The sequence below is a fragment of the Meles meles genome, chromosome X, assembly GCF_922984935.1.
Source record: "Meles meles chromosome X, mMelMel3.1 paternal haplotype, whole genome shotgun sequence".
Taxonomy (NCBI): domain Eukaryota; kingdom Metazoa; phylum Chordata; class Mammalia; order Carnivora; family Mustelidae; genus Meles; species Meles meles.
The window spans coordinates 42,834,457-42,855,366 of NC_060087.1; the positions used below are offsets into that span (position 1 = coordinate 42,834,457).

At 50.7% G+C, this 20,910-nt stretch overlaps 2 protein-coding genes across 7 annotated transcripts; both read left to right on the forward strand.

The window, feature by feature from the left end:
- The first annotated feature begins 1,041 nt into the window (after positions 1–1,041).
- Positions 1,042–11,899, forward strand: PORCN (porcupine O-acyltransferase). 4 transcript variants are annotated; one of them, XM_045996447.1, is made up of 15 exons: positions 1,042–1,162; positions 1,820–1,992; positions 3,596–3,788; positions 4,151–4,194; positions 4,618–4,799; positions 4,880–5,010; positions 5,126–5,143; positions 6,393–6,407; positions 6,506–6,631; positions 6,796–6,896; positions 8,009–8,085; positions 8,176–8,239; positions 8,348–8,433; positions 9,460–9,570; positions 11,471–11,899. In XM_045996447.1, the coding sequence occupies exons 2-15, from the start codon at positions 1,857–1,859 to the stop codon at positions 11,570–11,572; spliced, it is 1,386 nt and encodes a 461-aa protein (XP_045852403.1). In that variant the 5' UTR covers positions 1,042–1,162; positions 1,820–1,856; the 3' UTR covers positions 11,573–11,899. The 4 variants fall into 4 exon arrangements, with proteins under 4 accessions (XP_045852403.1, XP_045852406.1, XP_045852404.1 ...); XM_045996450.1 differs by lacking the exon at positions 9,460–9,570; XM_045996448.1 differs by lacking the exon at positions 6,393–6,407.
- Positions 11,900–12,749: 850 nt separating this feature from the next.
- On the forward strand, positions 12,750–17,856 carry LOC123935471 (EBP cholestenol delta-isomerase). 3 transcript variants are annotated; one of them, XM_045996293.1, is made up of 6 exons: positions 12,750–13,040; positions 13,334–13,380; positions 13,962–14,280; positions 16,478–16,514; positions 16,646–16,776; positions 17,367–17,856. In XM_045996293.1, the coding sequence occupies exons 3-6, from the start codon at positions 13,980–13,982 to the stop codon at positions 17,588–17,590; spliced, it is 693 nt and encodes a 230-aa protein (XP_045852249.1). In that variant the 5' UTR covers positions 12,750–13,040; positions 13,334–13,380; positions 13,962–13,979; the 3' UTR covers positions 17,591–17,856. The 3 variants fall into 3 exon arrangements, with proteins under 3 accessions (XP_045852249.1, XP_045852250.1, XP_045852248.1); XM_045996294.1 differs by lacking the exon at positions 13,334–13,380 and having other exon boundaries at positions 13,911–14,280; XM_045996292.1 differs by lacking the exon at positions 13,334–13,380 and having other exon boundaries at positions 12,752–13,040.
- Positions 17,857–20,910: the final 3,054 nt, after the last annotated feature.

Consider the following 20,910-nt stretch of genomic DNA (forward strand, 5'->3'; position numbering starts at 1 on the left):
GAACAGGTAATCCCACTTTTTTGTTTGAAGCTCAGTGTGTTTCATCAATCTGATTAGACCCTGTTTTCCTTAATTCTTCGGGTCACGGTAGGATCCAGCTTGACCTGGGGTTCCTTCTCTCTTCCAACTTCTGCTAAACCGCAGTACGCGCCCAGAAAATGCCCCCTTTGTCATAATAAACCCCTCATCAGCCTAGGGACAGAGTGGAGAGTCCAGACACTGCAGGGTTAGGGAGGTAGACACCAGGTGCTGCCTAACTCCTCCATGTTGGTGCAGATGGAACCCAAAAGAAATCATTGTTGGGGGCACCGTAAGCGCTTTTTAAACATGCTCCGGGATTGATGCTCTGTACTAGCCTCCTAGTGCACAGGGAACCCTCACTACTAGTTGCTGGGGTCACCCTCAGGGCAGGAGTGAGTCCAGTAGGGAGTTATGCGGGCATATCAGTCTCAACGACAAGCCAAGTGCTCACGAGGAATCCCTAGGGGAAGCACAGGCGCCTAATTCGTGCTCCTAGGTGACACAGTAATTATGCTTCTGACCCGTCTCTGCGGGTGGGTAGGGCTGCAAATTCCTTTAGTTCCCTCACCGGTTTGGGAAGGAGAGATCTCTATTTATTCTCCCATCTGTGAAACGGGGGGGAGAGGGGGGACAAAAGTGGCCAGAAGACTTGCGCGGGTGGGCAGTTGGGCCAGGTCGCGGGAGCGGGCTTGCCTTCTCCCTCCCCCATCCCTCCGCGTCTCGGCTTCTTGAAGGGTTAGGAATTTGACGATTGGAAAGTTTGTTTCCGGGCCGTCAGAAGACCTCCCGACGCGAACCTTCAAGGGGCTGAAACAGCCCCAAGAGGCCGGATAGGTGCGGGCGCAAACGTTCCGCGCGCCGACGTCCTCCAGCGCCCCGCTCCTCTCAACCTCCCGCTCCTCCTTCCTTCGCTCCTCCGGCTCCCCTCCTCCTCCGTCTCCGCCCCTCTCCTGTCCTCTCATTGGCCGAGCTGGCCGGCCGGGCCTCCCCGGGATTTAAAGGGCCCGCTCTCCGCGCCGCCCAGGGAGCCGCAGCTGGTCCCGGCCTTGCGGCCTGCGGGGGAGGCTGCCCGGAGGAGGCGGCGAAGGTGGCGGCGGTGGTGCGTCCCCGGCCCCCAGGACCGCAGCTTCCTTCCTGCCAGGTAAGTCGCCAGCAGTGAGCGTGCGGCTGCCCTGCTCCCATCCTGAGCCGGCCTCTCCGCGCGGGTCTGCAGCGCGTGTCCTGGGGCCCCCTCTCCATCACCTTTCCCACTGCTCCAATTGCTACATCCCCGACTGCCAACTTCACCTCCCTGCAGCTCCCGGGCCTGGGCAGAGCTTTGTTGGCGGCTACAAGAGGCCAGGTGGGGGTGAGATGGGGCGCGCGGGGGATACAGGACACCCCCCACATCCATAGAAGAAGAGATGCACACGGCCCCCAAGTGTCACAGGATCTCCCTCTTTGCCCTCCACACAGAGTGACTCTACCTTGGAAACCCGGGGGGCCCCCCCATTTGATATGTGGGCCTAGAATATACACCATTCAATTACATCGGACCTGGACTGTTCACAGCATACAAGAGACCGGGTCCTTCATTCACTACAGGTCATGGGCTGTGTGTGTTCACCCCGGACGCCCATTCACACACACAGTTGGTGGCTCTGTCGGATGTACCTGACATTCACACCCTCCCCCAGCCCCCCAGGACCATGTCTCCCGACGGACAGCCCCAAACTGAAATCTGAGTGTTCAAGTCCATCCCTTGAGCATGGCCTGCCCCACGGACATCCTGGCTCCCTGTGTGTCCCCACTTTGACAGGTCTATCCATCTGTCCATCCATCCGTGGGGGTTCGCAATGGCCACCTTCAGTCGCCAGGAATTTTTCCAGCAACTGCTGCAGGGCTGTCTCCTGCCTACTGCCCAGCAGGGCCTTGATCAGATCTGGCTGCTCCTTGCCATCTGCCTCGCCTGCCGGCTGCTCTGGAGGCTTGGTAAGTGCTTGCCGCACCAGGTGCCACCACCGAGGCCATATCACACATACCACATTTATTCATCCCAAGCCACGTTTTAACCCGCTACATCTTGCCATGCCAAACCGGACGCCAACGAGTCTAGCCCACCACATGCCAGCAGCCCAAGTACCATTCCTTACACCACGTCCCGCTATGCCCAGCCACTCCATGCCTCACCACACCAAGCCACATCCTGCCATGACAAGCCACATCCTTCAGTATGCCTGGGTTTCTGGGATTCTAGAAAGCTGAGCTTCTTGGATCTTGGGATCCTGAAATGTCTCCATCCCAAGGTTACAAGCTTCTGGGATACCGATGTCAGCTATGGAATCCCTAAGTACCACGTTACAGAGTTTGGGCATTCTGACAAATAGAAATTCTCACAGTGTAGCCTTCCAAAATGCTGGCATTCTGGATTTCGAGAGTCCGGGCATGATGAGATTTCTGGATTGTGGGATTTTGGAATTCTTCCACAATCGTGGCAAGCCTGTATCCAAATGATACGATTCCAAGTTCCCAACTTTCTTATAGGATGCTGAGAATTTTGGAAATCTGAGATTCAAAGCTTCTACACTTTCTTTTCCTTTTCTTTAAAGTTTATTTATTGATTTTTTTTGTAATCTACACCCAACGTGGGGCTTGAACTCATGACCCAAGATCAAGAGTTGCACTCTCCACCAACTGAGCCAGCCAGATGCTCCCTTTTTTTTCTTTTGTTTTAAATGGATGCCCCCCCCCAAGGTTCATCATTTTGAAATATTTCGAACTTACCAAAAAGTTAAGCTGAAAGGATAATGTCTGAACACCTATATATGCATTATCAGATTCTCCAATTGTCAACATCTTTTTTTAAAAGATTTTATTTATTTATTTGACAGACAGAGATCACAAGTAGGCAGAGAGGCAGGCAGAGAGAGAGAGGAGGAAAGCAGGTTCCCTGCTGAGCAGGGAGCCCGATGCAGGGTTCGATGCGGGGCTCGATGCGGGATTCGATGCGGGGCTCGATGCGGGATTCAATGCGGGGCTTGATGCGGGGCTCGATGTGGGGCTCGATGCGGGGCTCGATCCCAGGACCCTGGGATCATGACCTGAGCAGAAGCCAGAGGCTTAACCCACTGAGCCACCCAGGCACCCCCCCCAACTGTCAACATCTTAACACGTTAACACGTTAGCTCTATCTATCTACCTGTCCATCATCTTCCTGAATCCTGTGAAGAATGTGCTGACACTTCACCCCAAAGCCTTCAGTGTGTGCCTCCCCAAGAATAAGGACATCCTCCCCCAACAAGCACACCCTCCCGCCTCCCCCCTCAAGAAATGTAATCTGGGTGCGATAATAATTATCCAACATAAATCAATATTCATATTTTACCCAGGGTTCCCAGAAATGTCCTTTACAAATGTTTCTTCTCAGCTCCCCTCTCAAGCTCACAGGCTTCGGCCCCCTCCCCCCTCCCCACCCCTGCAATCTCACCACATTGCCACCTCTTATTCTGCCCTCTGCCCGGTGGCCCTCCCTTCCTCCTGGCCCAGCCAACTTCCCGTTCTTGTTCTCTTTGTTCTCTCCCCCCTCCACCCGAAGGGTTGCCGTCCTACCTGAAGCATGCGAGCACTGTGGCAGGGGGGTTCTTCAGCCTCTACCACTTCTTCCAGCTGCACATGGTTTGGGTCGTGCTGCTCAGCCTCTTGTGCTACCTCGTGCTGTTCCTCTGCCGACATTCCTCCCATCGCGGAGTCTTCCTCTCGGTCACCATCCTCATCTACCTGCTCATGGGGTATGGGTGCGAGTCCTCCTCCCCGCGTTGTGGGCCAAGGGGCGGGGGCGGGGGCGGCGGGGGGCCCAGGCCACTCCTTGTGAGGCTGTCCAGGACGAGGAGGGCATAGGGGATTCCCAGAGTGGGGGGGCAAAGGAGACTGGGAGACTAGTTCTTTCTGAAGGCTGTACCGGACAGGCTGGGCTTGGGCTCCCCCTGGAGGAGGGAGTCCTGGGTCCTGGAGAATTATTCCTCCAGGAGATTGTGCAGGATGGGGATGTGCGGGGAGGGGGGCTGTAACTGTCTCTGCGCCTGGGTTTCCCCCACTTTGTGGTCTCTGAGACCATGGGAGTCATGGAGCCAAGACCACCTTTTTTCCATAGTGAGATGCACATGGTGGACACCGTGACATGGCACAAGATGCGAGGTAGGTGGTCCCGGCCCTCTCACCTACCCCCTCCCGCCCCTGTCTTCCCACCCTGCCCCATGGCTCCTAACTCCCCCAGCCCCGTCTGTCCTTCCCTGCTTTTCTCCCCCATCTGCCCGCTCTGGTGGACACGCGGGCCTCAGATTCCCCTTACATCTGTGTCTCTCTCTCCCATGCCTTCCCCTCAACTGCCCCGCCCCCCCGCGCCATCTGTCTATCCTATCTCATGTGCGCAAGCGCCTGACACTTGACTCAAGGCGTCTGCTGGTCCGGAGCCCCCTCTGCTCACCTGCCTGTCTGACACCGTGCCCACCTATCCACACCTGACCTCCTCATCTCCCACCACCTCTCACCTGGTGCTCCCCATTCCCCCACGCGGACCTGCTCTTTGCCTGTCCACTTGACCATGGGCGCCACACATAGGGGCCCAGATGATCGTGGCCATGAAGGCGGTGTCTCTGGGCTTCGACCTGGACCGGGGCGAGGTGGGTGCAGTGCCCTCGCCCATGGAGTTCATGGGCTACCTCTACTTCGTGGGCACCATCGTCTTTGGGCCCTGGATATCCTTCCACAGCTACCTACAGGCTGTCCAAGGCCGCCCGCTGGTGAGGTCATGGGTGGACAGGTGGGCAGGGACTGTGGGAGCCATGGTGGGGCAGTGTTCATGGAGCCTTGATCCCCACAGAGCCGCCGATGGCTGCAGAAGGTGGCCCGGAGCCTGGCGTTGGCCTTCCTGTGCCTTGTGCTGTCCACCTGTGTGGGCCCCTACCTCTTCCCGTACTTCATCCCCCTTGATGGTGACCGCCTCCTTCGCAAGTGAGCACAGCCTTCGAGGCCTCTGCCCAACAGGGAGGGGGTTGGGGAGGGACCTGGGGTCTCCCCAGCTCTGAGCTTGTCTCTTAATTCTTCTGTCTGTCTTCTGTTACTACAGCAAGAAACGCAAAGCCAGGTAAATGAGGGCAGGTGCTAAGGGCAAGTGGGACTGACTAGGGGTTGGGGTGGGGGGCGCAGTCTGTGGCTGGTTTGTTCTATAGGTCCGAGACTGTTGGACCATCTATCCCATGACTAGACAGAGGCTGAGTGTCTATGGCTGTTGTTTGACCACAGTTAGCTCTGTGACTCCATGTGACCGACACTCTAACTGTGCCTGGCTGTCCATCTAGTTTACGGCTAGGAACAAATTATGGGACGACAATGGGGACTGACCAGTAAATATTGGTGGGTGACGCCGACCTGCCTGTGACACTGGTGTATGTGGGTCGTTCACCTGTCAGCTACTCACCCTCTGTGTGGGACTGGTGTTCCAGCTGTCTCGCTGTGCCTTTGTCAGTGATGGGATGTGTGCCTGTCACTGGAAAAGATAAAGCTGGGTCGTCTGTGACTCTGGCTGGGAATGGGTCTGACCGTGTGTAGCCTGTTGTATGCCTGTCTGTGACGGATTCTGCCTGTGAGTCTGCCTTGTCTGGCCGCCTGGTGTTGTCTGGCTGTGGCTCATGACCGACCATGTGTCCATGCCTATCTGTGGGACTGACCATCCACCTTCTAGTGTGACTGTAGGATTTCATCCAGCTGTTTGATTGTATGACCCAGTGCCCCCACTCACTGGCCGCTGATGGTGTCTGATGCTGAATGAGGCTCCCAAAGGGTGGAGAGATTTAACGAGTGTCACCCAGCTAAGCCTCTGGGCGTTATTCCCAGGCCCGATTCCAGAACCTACACTTTCTCCGGGCCGCGGTCTGTTTTTCACCATGTCTGACTGTACAGCTGTACAGACTGGGTTAAGCATAGTATCACAAACGTGTGCAAAGCAGGGTGCCTGGGGGTGTCTGTGCCTAAGTAAAGGACTCTGGTGTATCTTACCGTCACTGGGTCAGACTGGAGGGCTGTGAGGCTGGGAGTCTGATAGCATTTGTGTCTATCTCGTGGCTGTGTCGCTGTGTCGCACGGTGAGGTCAGGCCTCTGACAGTGGCTGGGTCTGGATGTCTGGCCGTGTGAGGCTGTAGGACCAGGTCATACCGTAGGGCGGCTCACACTTCCACTTGAGCATGAAACTGACAGCGTACGCGTGCATGTGACTATCTTTTGCTGCCATGTTTCTGTCTTGTCTTGTCTACAAACAACTCCGGCCAGCCTCCAGGTCCTCTCTGACTCTCTTTCCTTTCTTCTCTGCTGCCTTCCTGACCCCTGGGGGCCCTAGGGGCACCATGGTAAGGTGAGTCTGCAGAGTGGGGCTGGGGACCTGACATGTGGTGGGGTGTCATGCCAGGCCTGGGAGTGATCCCTCTCTCCCCCCAACCACTTTCTCCCCAGGTGGCTGCGAGCCTACGAGAGTGCTGTCTCCTTCCACTTCAGCAACTATTTTGTGGGCTTTCTGTCTGAGGCCACGGCCACGTTGGCAGGGGCTGGCTTCACCGAGGAGAAGGATCACCTGGAATGGTGGGGAGGGCTGGGGGCTGCCCCTCTCCCTTAGGGTGCTGCCTAGAGGAGCTGCAGGGAGGTGGGAGGGAGTCCCAGGGGAGGGAACAGCCAAGATAAAAGTATGGAGGTTAGATGGTTGGCTTGAGACCCCAGATGAATTTGCAGGTCTCTTTTGCCTACAGGGACCTGACAGTATCCAAGCCACTGAATGTGGAGCTGCCCCGGTCCATGGTGGAAGTTGTCACGAGCTGGAACCTGCCCATGTCTTATTGGCTAAATAACTGTGAGTAACCAAGTCACCGCTCCAAAAGAGTTGGGAGTCCTCAACCCAGGCCTTTCATTCATGTAACATTTATTGAGATCCTATTGTATACTAGGCACTGAAGATACTGCAGGAACCAGGGGGGAGAAAGTCCCTGGTCCCTGTGGAGCTGACATTTTTGTGGGGAGAGCAGACAGTAAGAGAAAAAAAAATACATAATAGTGCAATTGGTGACAGGTGCTATGGTAAAAAAAAAAAAATGAAGCAGGTAAAGATGATCTGGGAGTGTTGGCAGGAGTGAGTGTGGGGAGAGTGTTGCAATTTTAAATAAATTAGCCAGAGCAAGTCCCACCGAGGAGGTGACATTTGAGCAAAGACCTGAGCAAGATGAAAGAACAAGCAATACCGATGTGTGGGGGGAAGAGGGTAAACAGATGGAGGGAACAGCCAGTGCAAAGGCCCTGAGGCAGCATACTGTGCATGTATCTGAGGAACAGGGAGGAGACCAGTGCCGGGAGAGCAGAGTGAATGGGGACCAACAGCAGGAGGTGAGGGCAGAGAGGTGACGGGGCTGGAGGGCTTCACTGGCCACAGGGAGGACTGGGGCTTTTTCTCTGAGAAGTGGCACCACAGCAGGGGTGTGAGCAGAAGAGGACTGAGGGCTGACTTGGGTTGTAACAGGCCCCTCCAGCTGCTGTGAGAGCAGACGGGTGGAAGCAGGGAGGAGGTCATGGCAATAGTCCAAGCAAGCTATGGTGGTGGTGGCAGTGGGTGTGAAGAGAGGGCAGATTCTGGATACATTCTGGAGGTGGAACTGACAGGATTTGCTGAGAGTTTGGTTGTGGAAATGGGGGAGAGGGTAAAAGAGGGCAGAGCGAGGGTGATTTTAGGTTTTTGCTCTGAGGAACTAGAAGAGTAGAGTTGACATTGGCTGAATTTGGGCGTGCTATGGGAGGAGCAGCTTGGGAGGGAAGATCAGGAGCTAAGTTTCGGACCTGGGACATTTGGGACCATTATAAAGATTTTATCCTGGGGGCTCCAATAGGCTGTGGGCTCCTCGTCTTGCCCTCTGGCCCCCTGGGGAGGGCAGAGGGGATCCCAGGAGACTCTTGACCTGCATCTCCCCCTTCCAGATGTTTTCAAGAATGCTCTCCGCCTGGGGACCTTCTCAGCCGTGCTGGTTACCTATGCAGCCAGTGCCCTCCTGCACGTGAGCAGGGCAGAGCGGGATGTGGGGTGGGGAGAGCTGGGGGGGGCAGGGCCTCTCCTTACTCACCTCCTTGCCCCCTGGGCCCTCCAGGGCTTCAGCTTCCATTTGGCTGCGGTGCTGCTGTCCCTGGCATTTATCACTTACGTGGAACACGGTGAGTGCTGAGCCCAGCCCAGCAGATGGGATAGGAGGTGGGGGCAGGGCTAGAACCACTGTCTCCTGAGGCTAACCTGACCCCCTTACTTCCTGGCATCCGCCCCAGTCCTCCGGAAGCGCCTGGCTCGGATCCTCAGTGCCTGCGTCTTGTCGAAACGGTGCCCACCAAACTGTTCGCACCGGCACCGCCTGGTGAGGGTTCAGCCCGGGCAACCTCATGCCCAGCACTTCCCCTCAAGAACGTTACTTCCGTCTCCATCTTCTGTCCGTCTCAGGGTGTCCAGCTTCCTCTCCTGGTGCCTGAGCCATCCCCAGAACCTCACTTCTAGTCCCTGGCATCCATTTCTCTCACAAACATTATCAAGCCTCTGCTGTATACACACCTGGCATCCGTTCCCCCCCCTTCGCCCTGTGAATATTTATTGAGCACCTGCTGGTATCAGGCACTGTTCTAGGCCCTGGGGACACAGTGGTGAACAAAAGAGACTAAAGTCCCAGCTGTATGGGACAAGCCTTTTAACAGACAAGACAGTAAATTTTTAAAAAGTCACAAAAGTATAATAGTTTCTTAGATTGGGATCAATGCCAAGGAGAAAAGACGTGAGGGAAAGGGGAAGGGAAGTATGGGGCGGGGGTGTGAATGGTTTCAATTTTAAATAGGGAAGTGACTTTTGAGTTCTTGAACTGGAGGAGATGAGGAAGAGAAGCATTCCAGGCAGGGAGAGAACAACCTGTGTAAGAGCTCTGAGATGGGAGAGTCTGGAATATTTGAGGAACAACAAGGAGGCCAGTGTGGCTTGAGCAGAGCGAGCGAGGGCAGTGGGGAAAGGTGGGTCTCGTAGGTCGTGGTGGGGATTTGTTTCTGTTCGTTTTTTCATTGTTTGCAATAAGAAATATGGACCACCTCAGATTTGCCTCCCACCTGGCAACCAACATTTATCACCATAAGCCCCCAGCTGAAACCCCTCCGTTCTTCCTCCTCTGCCTCGACACTCGCCTCTCCCCCCGGATGCCCCAAGGCTAACAGTAGCCTCATCCCTGGATACCTCTAGGGCTCCCGTAGGAAGATCCAAACCCCAGGGGGTGCCCTGTGCCCTAGACATCCTCCTTCCTGGGACCCACTGGGCCTTGTGCATCTCCCTGGGCTCCTCTGGCCGGGTGGGGCTGGGGGACAGTGAGTAGATCCAGCTGCCAAGCATATCCATCTGTCCCCCACAGGGCCTGGGGGTGCGAGTCTTAAACCTGCTCTTTGGGGCCCTGGCCATCTTCCACCTGGCCTACCTGGGCTCCCTGTTTGATGTCGATGTGGATGACACCACAGAGGAGCAGGTGAGGTGGGGCCCTGGGCTGGAGGTTACTTAGGGACGTGCTACCCGCTCATGGGAACCATGAGAGCAAAGGTGAAGAGGCTGAGGCATTGAGGACCTCGTGTCATGTGTCTGTGTAGCACTTGCGAAGCTAGTGCTCCTGGATCCTTCTTTCTCAGGGTCCTTCTGCTGGATTCATCCTGTTGGGGCTCTTATTAGGGCAAGGCTTGCAAACTATGTTTAGTTTACTTATAAAATTTATTTTATAGAGATGAAGAGCAAAATCCCAGTTTTCTTTTTTTTAACATTTTGTTTATTTATTTGTGTGTGTGTGTGTGTGTGTGTGTGTGTGTGAGAGAGAGAGAGAGAGAGAGAAACAGGAGCAGAGGAGGGAGGGCAGAGGGAGAGGGAGAAGCAGGCTCCCTGGCAAGCAAGGAGCCCAACGTAGGGGGCTCAATCCCAGGACCCCATGATCATGACCTGAGCTGAAGGCAGCCTCTTAACCGACTGAGCCACCCAGGCACCCCCAGGTTTTACTCTTCAAAAAATTAATCATTTCATCATATTTTTGTTTCAATAGAATACACAAGGTTTCTTTCTTATTTAATTAAGAAGTATTTTTACTCAGGTTGAATGTGCAAACTCTGGATTCTGCTTTAAAAATGTACATTAAAATGTATGTGCTATTTTTATTCATGTGGAGTATACACATTCCAGATTTTACTCCCTTTTTAAATGAAAGATGATTTTAAAAATACTGTTTCTTCACATGGCTCTTGCAGGATCCAGGTTTTGCTTCTCTTTTAGTTGCATTTTTTTATTTTTAATTGAAAATAAAACTTTTATTTTCTATTTTGTCATTAAAAACAATTTTTAATCTTTGTTCAGGTTGAGTGTGCAAAATCGGGGTTTTAATTTTTACTAAAACTAAAATGTAAAAATAGTTAATGCATAAATCATAAGGTTCAAAAACAAAACAGTATTCAAGATGTTCAGGGAAAAGTCTTACTCCTACTGTCTCCTTCCTCCCCTCTTAGAGGTAACTATTTTTATTCACTTCATTAAAATGTCCCGCTAAAATATAAGCACAACAGTTGATTTATATTTTGATTCCCTCCCCCACCCCAGGTTTTACCCTAAAAGAACTCATGAATGATACCATTCTGCATGTCACTGTTTTCACGTAATCGTTCTTGACAATCTTCCGCATAAGTACATGGAATGTCCTCATTCATTTGTTTTCCATTGCGAGGGTATGACGATATGACACAGTGCAGTTTGTCCCTCATCAGTGAACACCTAGGTGATTTCCAGCCCTTTCCTATTGCAAATGGTGCTACAGCAAGTACTAATACCCTCGTACCCATATGGATTCACACAGGTGCAGATGGAATTATAGGATCTAGCCTCGAGAGTTACAATGAAGAAGTTACTTTTTTGCCTCCCCCCAGCAGTGTGTGACCATACCTGTTGCCCTACCAACAGAGTGCCTCTCAGACTTCCTGGATAGGTATGCCGGTTTGAGAGGAGGAAGATTATGAGTGAGGCTGAGTATCTTTCCATATATTTAAGAGCCACTGGGATTTTTCCTTTGTGAGAATGGCATACTCCCTTCCTTTACCAGGTTTTTTTTTTCTTTTTGAAAAATTGATTTCTAGGAGCTCCTTCTGTATTAGGGAGAGTACAAGTCAGAGGACGGAATTGCCTTGTTTTGTTTTTAAAATAATATTTAAAGACGAAAACATGAAAAAAAAAAACCCCACCTGACTCTGCTTACCTTTTACATGTACCCAGTCTCTTCTCTGGGGCCTTGCCTAGGGTTAGCATGGAGTCACAGAAATGTCCTTGAACAAAGGATGGGTTTTCCTGAGACCTTTTTTTGTTCTTGCCGAGTGGGACTGTCACCTCTTTCTCTCCCACAGGGCTACGGCATGGCATACACTGTCCACAAGTGGTCAGAGCTCAGCTGGGCCAGTCACTGGGTCACTTTTGGATGTTGGATCTTCTATCGTCTCATAGGCTGAGGCCCATCTGTGGACCCTCATAGCTCCCTCAAGACCCCTCCTCAGGGTGCCAGCTCTGATACGGGATGAGGGAAGGCCCTATCTCTAATTCTTGACCCCTCTCCATCCTTGACCCCCCCTGACACCCGTACACACACACACACACATACAGACACACACACAATTTCCATGCCTGTTGATCCCCACTCCACCACAAGGCGGGAAGGGGGTGGTCCCTGCTGGGGCCTAGGGGCAGAGGATGCTTGGGGAAACAGAGAGGGGGAGATCCAGGGCCTCCCCCCGCCTTCCTTCTCCCTTTTTATATACAGTTTGTTATTGTCAAATAAAAGTAGGAAAGATACAAAAGGCTCTTTCTTCACTGCTCAGTGGGGAATAGAATTGAGTGAGGAATGGGCACAGCATGGATTAAAGGTTTGGAAGCTGGAAATCATGAAGAGGGAACAGGTTGTGGTTGGTTCATGGTTAATTTATCGTTCAGGGTTGGATGATGAGCTCGAGGACTGCACAACTTGATTTGAGTGGAGCCAGGACAAACTGGATAGTTGGATGTGTGTGTGGTGGCGGGGGGGGGGGGGGGGGGCTGATACTAGCTGGCTGGAAAACTGGTTTTCTGATCCGTTATTTTGACTAGGGCAGAGACGGGGGAAAGCAAGACAGATGAAGAGTTCATGCTTACTGGTCTTAGAACTGAAGCTTGTGGGTTCTAATTGGATAGGAAGGTGTGTGATAGGTCGGGGTTCTGATTGATTACGAGGCCTGGGGTGCCTGCTGACTTAGAGTCACGGAGTTTGGGTTGCCCTTTTCGAGCTGGCACAGGGAGAGGAAGGGTCTCCATGCCAGTTGGCCAGCAGCTCTGGGAGCCCGGGTTTTGACTAGTTCTGACTTTAAGTCGGGAGAAGTGGAGATGAGCGTTGAGGAGTTCTGAGCGCCCAGGGAGAGGGCAGAGGCACAACGTACGAGATGTGGTCTGCCTGTCGTATTAAGTTTCCTCGCCGGTTCGGGCATTAGGACTGGGAACTCATTGATTGATGTCCCTAAAAAACGAGGGCAAAGGTGAGCGAACACAGAGCAATGCTGACTCAACAGCAGATAAGGATAAAACACCCAGTTTCCGATACGACTGACTGACAACGAGCTAGAGAAATTGAAGCTAGGACTCACTGGGGACAGGCTTCAGCCCCAAAATGCCCACAAACCTCGGCGAGTCCCAGCCTCCCCGCAACTCCTGACTGGGTTTCAACCAACAGCGAAAATGGCACCACGCATGGGGGCGGGGCCGGCTGCACACAGAGAGCTCCTATTGGCTAGGGGCGGCGCTGGCGCCTTCGCAGCCCCTCCATTGGCCAGCTCCGTAAGGTGAGGAACCTGTGAGGGGACAAGTCGGAACGAAGGATTTTTACGCAGCCAGCGAGCCAGGCTAGAGAGACCCCGGAGTCTGTGAGCGAGGCTGCCGCGACCACGCCGCTGGGTGAGTGTCCTCCGCCCAACCTGCCACTCCATCCCCTAGCTCTCAACTGCTAAACAGCCGGCCCTCGACGCCCGCGCTAGACCCTTCCTCCCTCCCTCTCCCCCCACCACCCCCCGCCCGGGTCCCACGCACGGACACCCACCGACCACCCTACGCGCCTGCGCAAGACCCCCCCAGCTACGGCGCGCTGTGGCCGGGACGGCAGAAGATCTGCCTTCTCATTGGGCGGCTAGACCAGAGGCTTCTATTTCTAATTGGTGGTTTGTGTATTTCACCCTCGTTTTCCTGTTTAGAACTGCGCTCAAGACCCCTGTCTCTCGCTTTCCTCTTTCTCTCGCAGGTTAGTGGCGTTATGCACGATTTCAGGAAGGGTCTGGCATTGCACACACTGACCCTGACGGTTGTAGTTCGGATTAGTTTTCTCTCTTCTGTCCTGCGGATTCCAGGACTGCGGGGGAGGGAATAGCTTCCTGTTGAAAGTTGCTAGACCCTGACCCTTGCAGTGGAACCCAGACTGGTCGCTGTGTCTCCCTCAGCCAACTATGACCCCTGAGGAAGGGACCACACCCTTGTGTGTCCCCTATCAGGGCGTGACCAATGAGAGCTGGAACCTAGTCTGTTTTTTGTGTCTTCCCACCAAACTGTGACCAATGAGGGCTAGAACCTGGCCCGGTTCCTGTGTCTTTCACTTCATAGGACTCTCTTGGAGGACTGGAACAGCCTTATAGTTGGGATTTTAAAACAGCATATAATTAGGCTATTTTTAATCCAGTCTATTAACTGATAATTTTAGTCCATTTACACTTCTTGTGATAATAAATTATTTGTATTTGATTTTATGATCTCATTCTGTGCTTTCTGTTTGCTCAGGTTTTTCTTTCTTTTTTTTTTTTTTTCTCCTTTCTACTTGCCCACATACAGCCATCAGCAGACAAAGACATGACCACAAACGCCAGCCCCTTGCACCCATACTGGCCTCGGCACCTGAGGCTGGACAACTTTGTGCCTAATGACTGCCCCACTTGGCATCTCCTGGCGGGCCTCTTCTCCGTCTCTGGCGTCTTGGTTGTGACCACATGGCTGTTGTCAGGTCGTGCTGCGGTCGTCCCCCTGGGGACCTGGCGGCGACTATCCCTGTGCTGGTTTGCAGTGTGTGGGTTCATTCACATGGTGATTGAGGGCTGGTTCAGCCTCTACCACGAAGACCTTCTTGGAGACCAAGCTTTCCTGTCCCAACTCTGTGAGTCCTGAGTTCTTTGAGGGCTGTGGGAGGGAATTTTCTGGGCAGGGATTGGCTTAGATATTTATCCACCCACCAACTCTAACATTAATTTATTTTTAAAATGTATTCAAATTTTTTGTTGAATATCTGTTCATATGGGTCAAAAAAAAAAACAATTTAAAGAGGTGTGCAATGAAAATCTTACCTTCTGTCCACCAAGTTTCTGTAATTATTAACCAATGTCAATAATTGTGTATGCTTTTTTCCAGGGCTTACTTACACAAAATTACACAGATAAGCCTCAGTTTGCTATTTGTAAAAGAGGAATGGTAATACCCAAAAATATGTAAGTCACTTAGAACAGTGTTAGCAGGGGTGCCTGGGTGGCACAGTCGGTTAAGGATCTGACTCTTGCTTTCAGCTCAGGTCATGAGATCGAGCCCAGTGTCAGGCTCTGAGCTCAGCATGGAGTCCATTTGAGATTCCCTCTCCCTCTCCCTGTGTCCCTCCTGTTCATGCACACACACTATCTTTCAAATAAATAAATCTTGAAAAAAGACTTTAAGAACTCTGTTGGCAGACAGTAGATGCCATAACTGTTCTTCATCATCATCATCATCGCTTTTTTCCCCTTCTGTGAAAATGGTAATATGGTATATACACCTCTGAACTTTGCTTTTTTTCAACGTGGTCACTCCTCATCAGTTCATAAAAAGCTTTCAAAGCATGGATGTTACAGAATTATTTGACTTGGCCAGTATTTTAGGGTATTTCCCTCCAATCTTTTTTTTTTAAATCTTTTTTTATTTATTTGAGGGGCGCCTGGGTGGCTCAGTGGGTTAAGCCTCTGCCTTCGGCTCGGGTCATGGTCTCAGAGTCCTGGCATCGAGCTCTGCATTGGGCTCTCTGCTCGGCAGGGAACCTGCTTCTCCCTCTCTCTCTGCCTGCCTGTCTGCCTATGTGATCTCTCTGTGTCAAATAAATAAATAAAAATAAAAAAATTAAAAGATTTTATTTATTTGAGAGAGAAAGAGAGAGAGAACAAGCAGCAGGAGAGGGAGAAGCAGACTCCCCACTGAGCAGGGAGCCCAACACCGGGCTTGATCCCAGGACCCTGAGATCATGACCTGAGCTGAAGGCAGAGCTCAATGACTGAGCCACCTAGGTGCCCCCAGTCTTCTGCTATTATAAATAATATTCCTTTTTGGCTTCATGAATAAATTATTTTTATGCTATGTTTTTTCAAAGATTTTATTTATTTATTAGAGAGCATCAGTGCATGAGCAGGGGGGAGGGGCAGAGGGAGAGGGAGAAACAGACTCTTCACTGAGCAGGGAGCCCGATGCAGAACTTGATCCCAGGACTACAGGATCATGACCTAAGCAAAATGCAGATGCTTGACCAACTGAACCACCCAGGCACCCATAAAACTGCTATTCTTCCATAACACTTGGATCTAACACAAGTCTGTGTGAAGATCTGCCTTTGTTTCTCGGGTAAATATGGAAGAGAAGAGTGGTAGATGTGTGTTTACCTTTATGAAAAAACTGCCAAACTGTTTTTAAAAACGGCTACACGATTTTATTTTCCCACCAGCAGCATATGGGAGTTCTAGTTCCTCTACGTCCTCGCCAACACTTGGTGCGGTCAGGTGTTTCTTTAGTTTTAGTCATAGTGGCTGCAAGTGATACCTCGTTATGGCTTTAATTTGCTTTTTCTTAATAATTAATGAAGTTTGAACACGTTTCATATGTTTATTGACCATTTTGGAATTCTCTTCTAAAGAACCTATTCTTGTCTCCTGTCTATTTTTACATTGAGTGGTCTGTCTTTTTCTTATTAATTCTCTGCTCATTCTTTGATTCACTCATCTGTTCACCTTTGTGCTTGTGTGCTCACCCATGCGTACTCTCTCTTTCTCTCATACTCACTGGCTACTTAACTCACCCCATCACCTACACTTAACCTTCTTTTATTCCGCATTTATTGGATACCAGACAGTCACAGCGTTACTTACTGTTCTGTGTCAGGTCTGCACACATTATCTTGTATACATATGTTCACTCTAGAATCCAGACAGCTACCCCATTTCTCAGATGAGGAAACTGAGGCATGGAGAGGTTATGAAGCACACCTTACATGGGCCCTCAGCTCTCACACATCTGAATTCCTTTTCTTGCCTTTATTCTTTATGTATGTCTCTCACCTTCTTCAGGGAAGGAGTATGCCAAGGGAGACAGCCGATATATCCTGTAAGTGTTTGCCTCCATCAAGGGAGCCCTGCATTGCTTGGGGGGGGGGGTGAGTCGGGGAGCACTAATGGGGTGCTATGTGGGTACAGCACAGTGATGCCAGTGCTCCCCAATCCTTTCTCCTCCCACAGGAGTGACAACTTCACGATATGCATGGAGACCATCACAGCTTGCCTTTGGGGACCACTCAGTCTGTGGGTGGTGATCGCCTTTCTCCGCCAGCAGCCCCTCCGCTTTGTCTTACAGCTCGTGGTCTCTGTAGGTGAGGAGAGGGCCTACACTGGGTCCTAGAGGGGTTCATGGGGGATCCACAGACACAGAGCCCCTCTCAGTTGTGCCCATCCCAGGCTGAGTCAGGCTGAATGACATCATCCTGAGGTTCCGGAACAGCCATGACCCTCTCAGTCTGTGTTCTCAGGTGGGAAAGGTTCATTTCCCCCTCCTCCTCTTTCGTCACAACGTCTCCTGTGAAGGTTACATAAGGTGGCAGGAAGCGCATGGATCCTCCAGGGTTAGGATTCTGAGCTCCCTTCATCTGGCATTCAGTCCTCTTGTGTTCTTACACTGCTAGCTTTCTTTAGTTGTGGAATCCTGTGCTGTCTTGAATTAAAGGTATTTTGAGCTTCCTTAAATTCTGGAGATAAAAACTCTCCTGAGTTGAGAAATTCTCAGCTTCTGATTTCTGGAATTCTCACTTTTCTAATTCCTCAAATTTTCAGCCATATGTTTTCAGATTTCTTAGCTCTCTAAATTTGAGAATCAGCTCTGAGACCTTGAATGATGACTTAGAAGATGCCTTGGAATAGCTTTTCCTCCTGACTGGGTTTCCTCTTCCCCTCTTACCTCCCACAGGTCAGATCTATGGGGATGTGCTCTATTTCCTAACAGAGCAGCGGGATGGATTCCAGCATGGGGAGCTGGGCCACCCGCTCTACTTCTGGTTTTACTTTGTCTTCATGAACGGCCTGTGGCTGGTGCTGCCTGGAATCCTTGTGCTCGATTCTGTAAAGCAGCTCACCCATGCCCAGAGCATGCTGGACACCAAAACCACAAAAGCCAAGAGCAAGCTGAACTAATAAGTAGTAGGCTGGGCTTGAACACTGGCTGATGAGGAACCCTCCACCAGGAAGAAGAGTCCAGTCCTGCAGGTTGGAGGGACAAAGCAAATGAATCTGTCAAACTCGGGTTGATGGGTAAGCACCAGAAGGGCCAGAGGCAGGGGCAAGAAAGGAGCTGTGTGGAGCTACAGCCAGGAGCCACTGGGACAGAGGTACAGAAGAAACTAGAAGGGCCATGATGGTGGCAGTGTTTAAAATCAGGAAATAAAAGATCTTGACCCTAACACTGAGAGATCTTTAATTACTAACCCCAGAGATGTCCTGTGACTGACCCCACAAGCCCCTACCTCATTCATTTCAAGGACCACCATTCTCTCAGCCATTGACCCCCCTCCATCATCATCACTTAGGCTACCAATCTATAACCTTACAAACCCCCTGTCACTGACCCCACAGAGTCCCATGATGACTAATTAGATCCATGAGGCACCCATTATCTCTCTTAAGAAGTGATCATCCATTCACACCCTTGGTGTTCTTTCCAGAGCACACTTTCTCATTTTTTGTAGAACTTTCCAAATCTATAAGTTCTTCAATTTATTGAACCTCTTGTCTCCTGATCAGATGCCCCATAGATACCCCATCAATAACTCCACAGATCTTTCTTCACTCACCTCAGACTCCCCCATTACTCACTCCAAAGACACCTATCAGTACCCTTAAGATCACCATCACTCACCCTAGGGACCGCAAAAACTCATAAGACCCATCTCTCACTTCACATACCCCATAACTTACCCCAACAGACCTCCAGTCATATACCCTACAACCCTACAACTCACCCCGTAGACCCCCCCCATCATGGATAACACAGACCCTCTCAAGTCACCCCACAAATCCCCTATCATTTACCCCATAGGCTGTCATTACTTACCCTACAAACCCCCATAACTTGCCTTGCAGAATTTGTCACCTCATACCCCACAGGTCCCCAGTTACCCCACAGGTCTATCACTCACCCCACATCCTGTCATCCTTCAGATCACCTATCATGTATCCACAGATTCTCATCATTCATCCCACGGATAACCTCTCACCCTATAGACCCACCCCCATCACTCCTCCCGCAGTCTGTCTGTCATTAACCTCATAGACCTTGAGTCATAAAACATGGGTACTTGAGGAGATGACAAAGAATGAAGAAACTGCGGATACCTGTAGACTGGCTCCTGGTGACCTGTGCAGAACAGGACTTCAGTTCAAATCCTGGTTCTGATCAAGCCTACAGTAGAGTTTTAGAGAAATGCCTGGCTGTTCAAGCCAAAGCCGAGCACAGCCACATTCTGGCCATTGCACTTAACTCTCCGTGCCACTTACTATCCCTTTGATCTTGAGCATGTTTCTCCTTGACCTTCAGTGCTCTCACATTAAAATTCTCATAAAGGTACCTACCTCATTGGATTTTTATGCAGATTAAATGAATTAATATATGTAGAGCGCCTGGCATACACTTTGTATTTGTTGAATGGAAGAATAAATATATGAAAGAGAAAGTTCTCCCCAGGACTATGACAAGGACCTCCTTTTTTATCTCCTTGCTTCCAGTATGCAGTCTTTCCAGCCAAGGCCCTCTTCACAACCAAGACAGGCATCTGACCACATTATATCCCCATTTAAAACCTGGGCTCCAGTGCTGCCATCAGGATTGAACTCCAGAATCCAGGCTAGTGTTTTGCTCATCCCACCCTGTGATAATTGTAATGAGAAGCAGACTCTCAAATTCCTAATTTCCTTCAGAAAATCTGGCGGACCCATAAGAACTGTTATTTACTCTAGCACATGGATCAGAAGAAATGTGCCAAAAACCCCTCTCTGGCTTACAAAAAAAAAAAAAATTCTCCAGTATTTATACCTTCCAAAAAATTGACATCCATGTAATAACAATACTGAGGAAACAATTACTTTAAAAGATACCAAAATAGGGGCTCATGGGTGGTTCAGTTGGTTAAGTGTCTGCTGGGATCATGACCCCAGGGTCCAGGGGTCAAACCCTGAGTTGGGCTTCCAGCTCAGCAGGAAGTCCACTTCCCACCACCCCCTCCACCCCTCCACTCCAGCTAGACTCTATCACTCTCTCCCTAAAAAATAAAGGGCGCCTGGGTGGCTCAGTGGGTTAAAGCCTCTGCCTTCGGCTCAGGTCATGATCCCGGGGTCCTGGGATCCAGCCCTGTGTCAGGCTCTCTGCTCAGCAGGGAGACTGCTTCCCTTCCTCTCTCTCTGCCTGCCTCTCTGCCTACTTGTGATCTCTGTTTGTCAAATAAATAATTTTTTTAAATCTTTTTTAAAAATCTCTTTTTTAAAAGATAGCAAGATAGAATTGCGGGCTTCTCTAAAAAGTTAATGTTAAGAGTAGCAGGGGCGCCTGAGTGGCTCAGTGGGTTAAAGCCTCTGCCTTTGGCTCAGGTCATGATCCCAGGGTCCTGGGATAGAGCCCTCCATCCGGCTCTCTGCTCAGCAGGGAGCCTGCTTCTGCCTCTCTGCCTACTTTTTTTTTTTTTTAAAGATTTTATGCATCTATTTGAAAGACAGAAATCACAAGTAGGCGGAGAGACAGGCAGAGAGAGAGGAGGAAGCAGGTTCCTTACTGAGCAGAGAGCCCGATGCGGGGCTTGATCCCAGGACCGTGGGATCATGACCTGAGCCGAAGGCAGAAGCTTTAACCCACTGAGCCACCCAGGTGCCCCTCTGCCTACTTTTGATTTTTGTCTGTCAAATAAATAAAATCTTTTTAAAAAATGTTAAGAGTAGCATTTATACAATACTGCAACAATAACTGAAGTCCAGGCGTCTTACAGGACTCCTTTGTTAGGAATTACGGTTGTAAGGGCAGTCTGTATTTTGTCCAAACCAGATGGATATTCAGTGAAGTGAGAAGAATTCCTTCATGTATTTGGTGATTTGAGGAGTCTAAAGTGTGTTCAATCAGCTGATATTTAGTATACATACACTGTTTAATAACAGGACTGACCTCAACATCTTGCAAGGATCAAATAAAATGAAGGCAAACTTAAAAAGCTAGGACCTCCAGAGAGCATAAAAATGAATTTTTTAGTGAATTATTTATTGAAATACATCATGCGGGGGTACCTGGGTGGCTCAGTCAGTTAAGCATCTGCCTTCAGCTCAAGTCCTGATCTGGGGTTCTGGGATGGAGCCCCACATAGGGCTCCCTGCTCAGCAGGGAATCCCCCTTTCCCTCTTTGTCTGCCCCTTCCCTGGCTTGTGCACACTCTCCCTCTCGCAAATAAATATAATCTTTAAAAATATGTGTGTGCGTG